The 14817-nt window shown below is 35.6% G+C and overlaps 1 protein-coding gene across 1 annotated transcript; it reads right to left on the bottom strand.

Moving 5' to 3' along the window:
* Positions 1-268: 268 nt before the first annotated feature.
* On the bottom strand, positions 269-10858 carry LOC108375744 (uncharacterized; the record flags this gene model as incomplete). Its single annotated transcript, XM_017631889.1, has 3 exons — positions 269-1387; positions 4231-4399; positions 10731-10858. Coding segments are annotated over 3 exons (674 nt in total), but the record flags the coding sequence as incomplete, so codon positions are not given.
* Positions 10859-14817: the final 3959 nt, after the last annotated feature.

Genomic DNA, 14817 nt, shown 5'->3' with positions numbered 1-14817 from the left:
CATACAAACAAGTGGAAAAGGTCAATCCAAGAGAATAAGCCCCCAAAATCGATACTCTAATTTTTGGATTTATGGGCACGAATTGGTTACCAAATATCACTGTAGGTTATAAATAAATAAATGAAAGTATATATTTTTGTGAGTTTCTATGCTTTGGGTCCTTTGGGGTCTGGGATTTTCTTGAATATTTACCTTATTTTTTACCCTCAAGAAATATGGTGCACAGATCCATAATTTACAACCCAAAATTAAATTTACGTGTCTCGGTGTTTTTTTTTGTGCCATTTTATAAATTTTGTATACATATATTACATGTTTGTTTATACATAACGAGTATTACATCTTATTTAAAATATTTAAATTTCTTATTACATACGTGTTAAGTATAACTTTTAGTTTATCTAATCAAGTATTCGCTTTACACACTAACCATCCGGTTAAATTTATTCACTGGCATCCCAGTCTGTATATGACTTCTCATTACTTTGCTTATGCATAACTAACTTAGGTAAGTATGTACATACACACACCTGTTCGTATGTATTTTACATGCATATGTATATAAAAATGTACGCGTATACTTTGTAATTAGCCGCGCCAAGTTTTATAAATTTCCCCACTTGAAATGTGCAGTGTTCTTGGGGATGGGCATTTGCCCATACAGTCAGCATTACAACCGAGCGAGTCACAGGCAAATCGCGCACAACTGCAATCACCTCCGCTGCCGTTTGTTCAACAGTTATGTATGTTGATGTAACCGCTCAACCGTCCTCACTCCAACATCACTAGGTTGTAACCGCGCTCGCCCTATTGCTGATTAACTAGTTTATCACCGCGCAGTCGACCATGCTTTGAGAGCAACATCACAGTACAAAACAGTTTGTTGAGTCAGCAATGGCTGCTGACGCTGGTGGAACTGTTGGTGGTGATGCTGTTGAGTAACATCCTCGGCTGCATCATCTTGTATTCGGTGTTCGCTTGAGAGCGCAAGTTTACTGTCAACAGTGGTGTCATTGGTGCAGTGCAACAAGGCCTATGGCAAGCAATGTGGCAACTCTATGACCGAACGTTTGATATGGCTGCTGCACTTGCTGCTGTGGCTGTTGCTGTGGTTGTCGCTGTAACTGCGGCTGTGGTTGCGTGCTGCTGGGTGGGGTGTGTTTTACAATTGCTTTGGCTGTTGCAAGCTGCCATCCTATGGAGGCTGTTTTTACTTTGCTCGTAAATCTTATGTTCGCTACGTTGCCTGTATTGTTGCAACAAAATGTTAATATTTGTAATAAAACGAATGCACCGACTACCGCGCTGATTAGTTTGGTTGGCTGGGCGGCAGCGCTATGTCGCGATGTGGGTGCAGAATTCGTTTGCATCGCTTCTGGTCGCTCACCTGTAAATCCAAAGATAAAACAAGAATTAGTCTGTTGCGATGCGAAAACAATGCGCAAGTATTAATGCAATGAAGAAAGTCAATAGTGGTTGCTATTTATTTTCTTTGATACTTATCTACGATTAGCTAAGTTGTCTGATTGGTTAAGCTATAATACCATTTGAAGTGCACCCACCTAAATCTCATTCCAAGCATACGTTTTCAAAAAAGGAAACAACTGCACAAATTTACGAAAAATGTGCCTCGGATGAGACCCCCTTCTATTGGTGACGACCGCTGAAAACGTATAAAGGACTACGGTTTGAGGGTATGCACGTGGAAAAATCCGAATCCTTAATGGGGAAGGTGCGTCTGCCCGGCTAGTTGATGTTCTGAGGACGAGAAAGGCTGACATCACCGCCATCGAAGATATGCGATGGACGGGGCGTGGAGCCTTGCTACGTCTACTACAGCTGTCACGTCAAGGAGCCTTAATTTAGTGTTGGATTTGTGGTAGAAGAGACTTCGTCGCTGAATACTGTTGTTCACATCGTCTGCGAACATCTAGCCGCAATCCAAAATCGAAACAGGATTCTTCAATATCTCGCTCATCTGCGTCCATGTACCGACGGAAGAGAAGTACGAGGAGTCCAAGGATCTCTTCTATGAGCGTACATTCGATCGTTTCCCCGTCATGATATCAAAATCGTGCTTGGCGATTTTCTATGCCATCTTTTTTCAAGGGAGGGATCTTTGGCGCGACGAAACGACCAATAACGGCTTAAGGCTTAATGACTTCACCGGGGCCCGTAAGATGGTAGTATGCAGTATTAGATTCCAGCATAAAAAAGTCCATCAAGCTACATGGCTATCTCCAGATCGAAAACCGAGAAACGAAATCGATCATATGGTGGTAGAAGAAAGGCACGCTTACCGTGTTTTAGACGTGTGTATACTCCGAGGTCAACCATGGACTCTGGTTACTATCTTGTTGCAGCCAAGATGCGCCCAACAACGCAAGGAAATCTCAACGTCTAACATCTGAAATCACAACAGAAGGCCAACTTATTCTCCACTCGAGCGCACAAATGCAATATGCGCGAGCAGTGGAACCGCTAATCAATTGCCGACGCCGAAGAAGTAATGGATGCTAGCGACCCCGAGACAATCACTGGTCTTTGTGATCATTATAGGGAACTGAAGAGGGAAACGAGACGTATTTGCCGCAAGAACAGACAGAATAAACATCCGAAAATTTATCATAGAATTAGGCGACTTACGTAAGCTTTCAAACCTACGCTGAACTCCTGCAAGAACAGCCATGCCCAGGCGACAGCTGGGCCACAAAAGCAGCTGCTTCCTTGATCATCGTCGGCGCAGGACGCAAGCTACATCCTACCTTGATGGCAGCCGGCATCGCGAAGGACTGGGAAAGGTATGGGTGCTGCTGTATTATCTCTTTTTGTGTTAGATCATTTGGGCTCCTTCAGTGCCGTCAACAAAATTTTATTGCCATTTCTAATGGCAGAACTTATATCACTGTAGGGATCCGAGGCTATTTTAAAGCTGTTAATCATTCTGGATCGTTGGTAAGCTTACTCAGAAGAGACATTTCGGTAACCCAAAAGAAAGGAAGGGGAAAGAACGGAGTATGGCAGAGTTATATGGCGCAGCAAGTCCTCGGTTACTTCTGGAGCCGAACAGTTATCCGGGAGGCTCCATAAGAATAGGAAAGCCCCTGACTGAAATCCATCCAATGGGCGCAGAAAAACGTATGATACCCTGTTTTAGCGGGAAAGTAGATGGATACAAGCTGTGTCGATCTAGAAAGATACGACTACGCACTACGATCTTGTTTTGGGAGTAGCTTAGGGACGGACACATGGTAAGACTAGCTTCTGTATATTGACCTCTTCATTCTAAAGATTTTGCTATATATCGCCATTTAAATAATATACAGAATTATTTAAAAACTTAATTTTTGTGGGAAAATGCAATCAAAGTTTAATCAATTCATACACAATTGGTATACCAAAAGATACATATCTTAGCCATTTTTGGGAGGTTTAGTTTTCTGTTAGGCTGACATATTCTCCTTATCAAGCTTATTAATTGTATGATGAAATCTCCAAAAACCTGAATTTTGAGTTACATCTCTATATTATTAAACGTGCGATATGTAGATTTGGGTAATTTGTTTGGCGACTATTTCTTTTCACTCGCACCTCGAAATTTTTTGGGGAATACCTAAAAAATCCCTGAAAATTTTAGTCCTTAATATTAATTTAAAGTGCTCAAAAAAGGATTTCCCGTTTAAAATATACGTAAACTTGAATTTCTTTTTCATGGATTATTGAGCTAAATTGAAGAAATTTTTTATTGCCACAGGGTTACGCCGCAATGAACACTTTTGTAGAGCATTCAATTCTGAAGAAACCCCATCATTGTACGTGATTATACCATAAAATAAGTTTACGCGTATTTCAAATCTTTGCAGGCTTTGGTCGAGCGCTTAATGTAATATTTATATAAAAATTTTCATGGAATTTTTCTTAGGTGTTTCTCACAAAATTTTGAGGTGGGAGTGAATAAAAATAGTCGCAACAAAAAAGTGTTCTAATGTAGATGTTTCTCGAGTCCGTTAATTTGTTACAAACAAACATTTTGTGAAATAAGGTAAAACATCCCTATCTACAAGTGCGATCCTGTATAATATTTACGCATCAACTCTTACTTAACGTTACTTTAAGAACTAGTTTAATACTCGTTAATTAGCGTTACTTCATAAACTAGCTTATTGCATTAGCCAGCAGAGGACTCGGATTACGATACTGTAACACAATTTGGAGTCCTAATGCACTCACCTTGTAGCACGTGAACGCGTATACTCGCTATCTCCGTGTTCGATGGGTAGCAGGAATATTTGCCAGAATCAAGTAGATCAGCATCGCTGATGAGTAATATTGATTTGGTTTCTTCGGATTTAATCATTTTGAATTTCAAACGACCACCCGAAGTTTCCTCTGAAAGTACCTGTGGATGAGAAAGCAGAACAAGTAATTTTTAGCGAAAAAAAACCGACTTTTACTCTCATATAAAAAAAAAATATATATATATATCTCATGATCCAGTGATCGGATCTTAACCAGATTAGTACGGGACGGCCTCTGAGACACTTTTCCGATGCAAAAATTATCGAAATCGGTTGACGTGGTCCAAAGTTGTGCGGTAACATACTTAAAAATAAAAATAAAAAAATGAAAATTAAAAAAATATTCCGATGAACTGATAACCTCCTCCTTTTTGGGAAGTCGTTTAAAAAGGTATTAAATATTGGTAAGTCGAAAAAGTGTCAGCAAATTTTTCTAATAGATGGCGCTATATTCAGATAATAATGCATGAGTAAAAAAATACAACCCGATAAAAGCTAGAAACCAAAAGTTCATTTGAGAAAAATTCCATTCCGCGGCGAATTTTTCAACTACCAAATATTGCTTGAAATAAGATTTATGGCAATAATGTGCATTTCCATTTTAAGCGATTGAGTTAAATCTTTCTGCGACTTTCTCTGTCGCACTCCTTCTGCTGATATCCTTGGCACAGCTAGACCACTGGGTGTATTTTAAACTAAAACCACAGTCCATAATTATTGAAATATAAAATAGGTTTTTCGGCGGTAGACACAGGCGTTTTTTGGGGGGAAATGCGTGGCTAATATCTATATGTTAATACGCTAACGAAATCCCATACAAATCTATTCCTCCCCACTGCTCCTATGTTTCTCAACCAATTTGAATGATTCTTCTTTTGTTCGAAAGGTATTATTTTCCGGTAGGTGCCTGATTTGGTTGCACCATCTATTAATTTTTAAATTATTTAACAGAATGTATATTACTCCACCAAACAATATATGTAAGTGAGCTAGACGATTAACAGGTGCTGATGGACCTAAATCACTTCCCAGGCAAAATGAAAAAGTGTGTGAAAAAAGTGAAGTGGCCGAATTCCGACAACGGGAAGATACTAGTATTAATCAAATCGACTTGGGATAAATTACTTCTATTCATAAGGGTCAAACGCGCTCTGAATTTTGATCAAATTGGACTGTAAATGCAGTTTTTAGAAATATCTCTACTCCTGCGACACATATCGGAATATTTTTTTAGAAATAAGTCTCCATTCACAAGGGGGATATATGCCCTGACTATAAATCAAATCGGACGGTAAATACGGTTTTTAGAGATTTATCCACTGCACCGCCAGCTACCGGACTTTTAATATACTAGTCATTGATATTACAAAAGAAAGTTGAAAAAAAGGTAAATTTTTCATGAATATATGCCAGCTGTACAATTGTATCAAGATAAGATAAAGATATCCACGAGGGTGTAGATGTACCTTAGCCACTCCTACTGACATGTGAGTGATGCAAACACATATAAAATTCTATTACTTGATTCTTAAATGTAGACAAGAAGCAAGTTTTAGCTTTCTAGATGCATCAATAATATTAAAAAATTGTTTACAAAATCCGAATTGGTGCAGCTGTGTCAATGATACCGCACAAGGGTTAATTTGTCTTTAGCTGTTTCGCTTTTTATGCTTCTATACAACTTTATGCAGCTTATGCGTGCTTCAATTTCATTTATTTATTTAAGTACTTTTTTATAATCGTTTATAGATTATGGCTTTGTGTGCTCAATTGTGCAATTGTGCGAAACCCGCTTTTCACCTATACATACATTCATCCTTATAGTTCCCCTCGTAAAAGTATAATCAATAGCCTGTGGCAGGACAAAAACCTTCTGAATCAACACTACTTTCACCACGTTCGCGGTTTTGCTGCATTTATCGCTGCTGATATCCTCAAGCTGCTACTTTACGTTCACAGCTTACCCATTAATGCGCGAGCTTTTTTTATTAAAATATTTTTGCTTGTTTTAATTTTTCATTTACTCATTTTTTATAATCGCTTATTTCTTTTGTTATTTTTCAATTCCCGCCTTTCACTCGGCCAAGTCTACAAATGCGATATGATCAGCTTGTAAAGCAGATTTCCTTGATTCAATCGTCTTCGCCTTCTTCTCCCTCTATACATATGTATGTATGTATGTATGACCTTCTTTCGTTGCATGGCTTCAGGTTTTTCATTGCATGTGGCAGTTGCAAGTGGCATGCTCGTTAAATCTGAGCAGCACTGCAAGCGTTCAACATTCATGCCATGAGCATGAAGGCGTTGCTACTTATCAATTGCCACGCTGCCAGTAATACAATTTTCAACGCGATTCACCGCCAACACTACGGCAACGATTTCGCTTTAAACTATTTGAAAACGGAAGAGGCCATTAGTATGTGTGCATGTACATATGCATACATACTACGTATAATATTTTGTAAGTAAATGCACATCCTTTGCGACAGACTTGTATTTATAACACTTCAGCACTGCAAAGCAAGTGCATACATACATTGTATGTTCTTTTACTCTTGGGCGGTAATAAATGAACTGTGTGGGTGTATGTGTTGGTGACATATGAGAAAAATCGCTGCGATAAAAGTTTTTAAAACTGGTTACTTGCTTGTTTTCACGCAGTTCTACAGGCGCTACAAAGCAGTGCCTGGTTTGCTGATTTGGCTGGCTGTTGGCATTGCGGTACTCGAACTCGATAATTTATTGATGAAATTTTTTTGGTAGCGTGCCAACATGAAAACTTGATTCTGGCATGTACGAGTAGGTACACAATTTTCGCCAAATATTTTTTCTCGATAATGAAACTTCTTCAACTAAAATGCCTTAAGTTAATACTTATGTATTCTTACTTCTTAAAGTTTGAACAGGAAAAAGATGGGGAACTACTATTTGTGGTTTGTATTGAGTTGGGTAACAGCGCAATGAGCTTAATGGTACACCACAATGCTTATAGCAATTCTTGTTTTCGGTTTATGGCCTCCGGGTGACTTAGGTATATACATGCGTTATGAAACTCATGTAGCAAATAATATAGAGCTTTACATCATGGTACAAAAGGCGGACTCCTTTCCTGGAGCTTATTATTAAGAATACATAAAAAATAAATAAGACTATAAATGGACGCGAATACTCAAACCCCATAAATATTCAACGCAGTACTTATTTGTGTAACGGAAAAAGAGCAAGGCCTCCTCTGTGATGGCAGGAACAGTTGGAAAAGGACGTGACTTCCAGTTAGTTGGAACAGGAGAGAAACGGCTGGCGTGCTTTATTTGAATCGCTTAGGCAAAGAATACAGCGTTTCAGTATACGCCGTCAAATTGAAATCCCAAAGTTGGTTTTTGCCGCTACTATCGAAAATTCTCAAATCGCTCTCTGTGTGGCCCCATCATATTTTTTTACCGTAAGTGGTTAGAGCGTCACACAAGAAGAAGAGGAAGAAGAAGGAAATACTTAAACACCTCGACATCTGTCTGTCACTGCTGGATGTATAAAAGCAACTGATACCAAAAAAACAGGGGACAGACTTGCCAGACAAAGAAAAAGTGCCTCTAGTACCAAGTATTTTCCCCGCATGCACTCCAATTTTATTTGCGTATGTCTGAGTAAAGTAATGTCGTAAGGACTCCATCATATAACCTACGTATGGTTATTCTGCATTTGGAAGTGGAAGTAGATAGAAGTTTTTGTTAACAGAAGCATACCCAGGGAAATGGGTTCACATGGATACGTCTAATTCGTATTCTGCTGTCCTTTAGATCGCGCTACCTCGGATCAGACGCCGATCGCTGTTGCTCTGCTTCGACGCCACAGGCAATGTGTACAGAGCCCGGCGCAAACCCGTCAGTATGCGCCTCCAGATGGACGGCGATATGTGTCAGTGATCGATAAGGGGTCTTCCTTAGTCATCTAGTTGGAAGTTTCCCAAATCAACAATGCCAACTTGGAGAGATTAGTCGAAGGCTTATATCTCTTAGTTACACTCGTGAGGCATCCAAAGTTTGCTGCCTCTTCCACGCTAGTTCTTTCGACGAGAGCGCTTTTTGACCGGCCGGTGTACCCTTTGCAGTGCATCTGACTAGCGAAGAAATTGCTTTTTCCCATTACAGAATCGACATCGTTGGGCCGCGATATATGGTACATTATTCTTATGAGCATTGAAAAAGAGCGGAAGAGATTACACAGAAGCTGGCTTGGAAATTGACCGACCGTTTGTGCTTAAAATGTCAAAAGTACTCTTGTGGTTTAATTTACAGTCTGTGTTGTTAATCGAACATGGTATTGATGAGGCGTTGGCTGATGTACCATCAGTACTATAATCGCATCAGTTTGGATATGGATTATCCACCTCCTTTGTTGGTTTCTTTTTGCAGAACCTAAGGAGTGATTTGAGTAAAATTTTTAACCGGGCCCTCAAAAAAAAAACTGCTAAGGTATGTATTTGGTTTCACTGAGTAGATAACGCACTATGTTAGGCATACATGATAACACCAAACGGTGGAAAAATTTTAGTGCTTCTACCCCACCTTTGCAAGGATTGATATGAGGCTTTTGAACATTAAACAATCTATGCCGATTTATTCGTAAATAGTGAGTGATTGAAGGGAAAACGAGCACGTTATTTCCGACAAAAGAAAAAAAACCGATGTTCGTAAAGATTAGTAAAAGAACCTTTTTGTTCTGGACCTATAGCGTTTGCCGAAAATAGAGTCACTTCTTGAGAGATGAATAGTCATTCATTATGTGGTATAAATTTCAGTCACGATGTAAATCAATATAAAGTTCGACAGCAGAAAAAAAATGTCCCGTTTACAATATGCCAGTAGCATATCACTCCACGCCAGTGCGACTAGAATAGTGTGGACGACTAATCCATTGGCATGTATTTTCACATGTATATAGGTAAATAGTTTACAAATTAAATACAGTCCGATTCACTAGAATAGGTACACATATTTTCCTTAAGATCCAAGATTATATATGGACTTGTAGGCATATGAGAAGTTTATTTTAAATCTCGTTTTAAAGTATGATTCATAACGAAGAAAAGTGATAGAAATTAAGAAAACCCCTCGATTAGTTTGGATTTTACTTTACTTAAAAGAATGCTTATTATTTTGATTCACTTGAATATGTATAAGGATGAGTAGCCTCCTTATGTGTATAGTAAAGTTATTATAACTCAACTTTAAACCTTTTTAAGAATTTAAAGGATAATCAGACCTATATCACAGCAAGAATGGGCGAAACCATGGCACTTTCAGCTGCAAAAAATCTATAAATTGAGGGCTTCATGGATCCAGGAATTTGTAGGCGATCTGTTGGAAATAAAACTGAAGGAAATGTTTCTGATTGCTGAAGCCAGCGTATTGTCGAGATAGTGGACCAAAATGAATGGAACTACGGATTACTCCATACACTTGTGCTCAGAAAATGTAAATAAAGGGCATCAATTTTACTATATAGAATACTAAAAAATAATTGTTTTGTCCGGCGAAAAGTTAAATTTTGATGGCTACAACGATTTAATAATAATTGAAATGCTTTTTGAAAGGATTAACTTTGTTTGTTTCCCCCTGCGTGATCAAGAAGAGCGTATTGCGGTCTGACCGCGATTTCGTAGTCCAGAACAGTTAAGATAATATTTCAAGTTTCCAAAATTACGAATAATTCTTGCAAAAAAAGTATTAAGGACATTTTTTTTAGTATTTAACGCATATTTTCGCACCTTATTCTCGAATATGCCAGTAAAGTTACGCAACAATCCGCCCTACAGGAGAAGTAAAAGCGAGCATAAGGAAGCAAAGTCGTAATTTTTTTCAAAGTTTGTCCTTTTCACAGGACCTAAGCTTAATGGAAAATATTTAGAACTTGATGTTTTGCAAAGTTAGCATGTCAGACAATGCATGTGATGATTGGCAGTTGTTCTTTCCGGCGATTCAAGTAGTAAGCAGCGAGATGTCCTTGATTTTTCAAAGCGCCTGTAGAAATGTCTCCGGTAGACATAGGGGTTTTTCTATACATTGGAATTAAGGATGTACCACCAAATGCCAAAAGTATTGTATAAGTAGTAAAATTAAAATGAATGGTATGCTTTTGTTGGTTCAATCTAGTCCTTTGTAGATAGTCGTCATTCCAGTCCAGCGCTGGCCTGGCTCATTGGTGTGGCCTGCTATTGGCATAATGTAAACGGAGCATAACTGCATAACTCCTCGAACAAGAACAAACATATTTTTTTAAGAACAAACATTATTGAATAACATTATCCTGTTTCTTGCTTATCTAAGACACATCTGTATCTACAACGTTTCTGATAAATTTTCTTTAATAAATGGTAAAGACATGTGTGCTTATGCAAGAGTACACATATACCAGCTTACAGTTGTTATTTACCTTATCTTGATGATACCAAAAAATGTGTGTCGGTGGTTCAGGGCTGAATTTTATTACACATGTCAGATTAATTGTACTTCCTCTGTCCACATACAAATCAGGTCCACCCAATATGCTGGCCGTTGGTACTGTTGCATTAGAATGGAGAGAAATTCGCAGGTTTATCGTTCAAAGAAGCAAAGAAAGAAAAGGAAAGCAAAGGAAAGAACAAATTATTACATGAACTTACTATATATGCCTACATAGCTATGTACGTACATACAGTTACTCACAAAATGCAGTATGCGCGTAATTTTTTTAAATGTTCATGATTTAAATGTAATTTATTTTTTTTTTAATTTTTATCTATTAAAATTTGGCTTATATTTTAAGAAACACCAAATCAATTTAAAAGAAGTCTGCAAATTTTCACGCACATTTCAAATTTGTTGTACCTATGTATTTGTTGGGCATGCAGTTTAATAGTGCATTCAATTTTAATGAAATAATGTGCATGTTTTGATACTGTTAAAATTTGCGATGAATGTTGAAAATACTCCGCGTTTACTTCCATATATAAAAAGTGAAAAATTGAAGAGTTTGAAATTTTGCAGAATTCTTTTAAAAAAGTTAGGATTTGAATTGCAAATTGCGATGCCCAAAAAAAGCTAATGCAAATGTAAAGTTGTCATTCATACTTTTTTGGATTTTTATCTAAGGGATGAAAATAATTCTCCCAAAAAATATTCATTACCCAAAAATATTTTTTTCATTTATCATTTTGGTTAAATAAGTTTTTTTATATAATTATATTTTATTCTTATATATTTTATCTCAAATCCCTACAGCTCTTTTTTTCTAAGAAAAATTTAAAAAATTTCATTATGTATGTACATACATACATACATACATTTTAAACCGAAGTAAAATTGGGATTCATATGTTTTTTCAAAACAAATTTATCTTTTCCAAGATAAAGATAATTTCAAAATATCGTTAAAATTTTTTATGTCTGGTAGTTTTTTTTAAATTTTTGTGAATTATTTTTTTTTTCAAGAAATCGTTTTTTTTTAATAAAAATCCATATTTTTCTTAAACTTATTTTTCGTGAAACCCTGAAATTTTTTTCGAAAAATATTGGGGAAATTTTTTTACCAAATTTTAAGTATGTTTGTTTTTAAATGCTTTTCTTAAAACTGTAAGATAAGATTATGAAAACGTAAATAAAGAACCACGCAAATGCACACAATATTCTTATGAGTGTAGGAGTTTTTGGGAAATATGTTTCCCTTGGCCCTGGAGAGCTTAAATTTGACGTTTGACGTTTGTTAAAATAAATAAATAAAAAGTCTTTATTTTGGATTTATATGGTGTTTGTTGAAATGAGTATAAGCCATATTTAAATTAAAAATTAAAACAAAAATTAAACATAAAAAAATCATTGTATACTCAATTTTGTGTGTAACTGTACATAAAAATGTCAAAAAAGATGTTGGTACTAAAACGTTCAAGGGCAGTAAATATTATATCCGGCTGTATGCCTCAGCAGTACACTAAATAAAATTTATGTTTGCACATCTAAAGCTACCAGTATTTATGTAAGTTAGTTAGTAGGTATACCTAAGCCCATACGTGTACTTTATTAAGCCAGATGCATTAACTGGACACACCAAAGCCTCTTGTAGTACGTTAGTGAAATTAGTAGAGCAGTAAAAACAAGCAATGTTAAAGGCATTGGCAAAACAATAACAAGGACACTATGTACATTTCAATTATAGTAAATAAATGTACTACAAATCAGTATATGTGTACATGTGTATGTATGTACGTGCAATTTTGTATTTTTTTGAATGGCATAAAGCGAGCTTATGCACTGCCATTTTAATGAAGATATGTGTCTGCTTCCTTTATAAGTTTAAATAAATGTATACGTACATTATACATAATTATGTACATATTTCTGCATACATAAATATGCTAATAAATGTTTGGTTTAAGAAAAATAATATAGTGTAAGTGATTTTATTGTCTAAATTGAAAAGGAATGTGGATTATAATTCTCAGAAGTTTGTTCATGTATTATGGCTTAATTTAATGCAGCGATTATTATAGATACCTGTACATTATTTGATCGTTTCGAATCGGAAATAAAATCTGAAAATACACAAACATATTCAGTGAAATGCTGCTAAGCATGTTTTTTATCCTAGTCAACATCACCATACTAACTAAGGACTAGTTGGTTGACCTTAATACACTTATCATATATAATTATTATACACTAAGACACCCTTAAAACCATTTCAACCGTTATTTCACATCAATCATCATCATTTTACGACTTTAGAACGCTTACGTCCCTTGTGAATACACTAATAGCCAACTATGGGGTTACTTTATTTGGAAAATAATGCACTGTTGAAAGACAACATAAAGATAGAACAAATTTATTTTCGGTCTAAAAAAAAGTCACTAACGACCGGTTACTCAATGTCTGGTTATTGCTAACTGCAGGCAAAGCACCGTAATCGACGTGAACGACTTCATAACATATAACAAGGGGTGGATAACGTCGATAATGACCTTTAACCTGTGGTTAGTGTTAACAAGACATTGAGTAACCGGCACTAAGTTAAGTTGAGTTAAGATAAATTTCAGGGTTAACCGACACCTCTTCAAAAAATACTTTTGAAACAAAGTTAAACTTAAACCTCTCTTGCTTGACTATTACACCGTGCGATAAAAACCAAAAATTCTTAAAACACACGAAAAAATCAATATATAACTGCGTCTTTAATTTTTCTCTCTGACGTCAGGATTTTTTGCAATTTCTAGGATATGATTGAATAAAAAAATTATTTAAAGGATTTGGTGCATTGTAGAGTAACAATATGGGTATCAATTAAGAGGAAAAATTCGGCACAATTAAAAAAAAAAGAAATAATTTTTTAGTTCACCAGGAGGAATAAGTGTTGAAAATGTCCTTTTAAAATTTTACCCTTGAATATCCTTGGAAATTTCCAATATTTATTTTTGAAAAAATATATCAAGGAGTTATATGAAAACTATCACATCCTCGAATTTCGTCCTTCTACCTTTATTATTTTTAGATAAAAAAAAACTAAACTTCTCTTAAAAAATATTGATATTTACAATAAACATAAATGAAAATACTGGAATCATTACACTGTACAGCACTCGGCTGGGTATTGGACCAGCCCATTTTTTTTTAAGAGATTGAGTCATAGGTAAAAAAGAGATTTCTCCGTTTCTCGAAGTTAGCCTCCGAAATCGAGATATGGGCCTTTGAAGTTCGAAAACGGGCCTTTGGTAAAAAATAATTTTTTATTATTATATGTACATAAATAACTAAAACACTAAAAATATAGACGTAGACCTTATTTTGTGCAAACTTATATTATAGATGTTATGTGGTCGGGTCTTCAAAAAATTAAAAGTATATAAAAATTTGAGAAAAAACACTTAGAAAGAAAAAATAACTTGTTTTATAAAAAAATATTTTCAGCAAAGAACTTACAAACCGATATGGTATCGTTGTAAAGGCGATTAAACCCCCTTTCTTCTAGTTTGAGTATTTGAATACTTCGTATATAAAAATTTCAGAAAAAACACTTAAAATCAAAAAAAATACCTTTTCTTATAAATAAAATATATTATACAAAAAAAGTACAAACCAATTTAAAAAAACTGATATCGTTGTAAAGGATACCAGAAAACTTATACGTTCTGAAACACAAAAATTTCTATTTGTATACACAGAAAAAAAAAATTTATTAAAAGCATTTCTTCCCTCTATATAAACTCCAGCCCCCCTAAATAAAAGGCTGGCTACGCCCTTGTATACGAAACAATTAAAGTACTTAAACCGTACATCAACACGTTAAGTTTGTTCTTTTAGAGCGCATACATGGTTTCATAATAATGATTCCATTATATTCATTTATGTATATTGTAACAATCAATATCTTATTAAGAGAAGTGTAATTTTTTTTTTATCTAAAACTAATAAAGTTAGAAGGACGAAATTCAGTCCTTTACATATTTTTTTTCAAAAATAAATACTGGAAATTTCCAAGGATATTCAAGG

This window comes from Rhagoletis zephyria, unplaced genomic scaffold (genome assembly GCF_001687245.7).
Source record: "Rhagoletis zephyria isolate East Lansing unplaced genomic scaffold, Rhagoletis_zephyria_1.1 Rzeph_scaffold_09383, whole genome shotgun sequence".
NCBI lineage: Eukaryota > Metazoa > Arthropoda > Insecta > Diptera > Tephritidae > Rhagoletis > Rhagoletis zephyria.
This window is presented reverse-complemented; position numbering and strand designations above follow the sequence as displayed.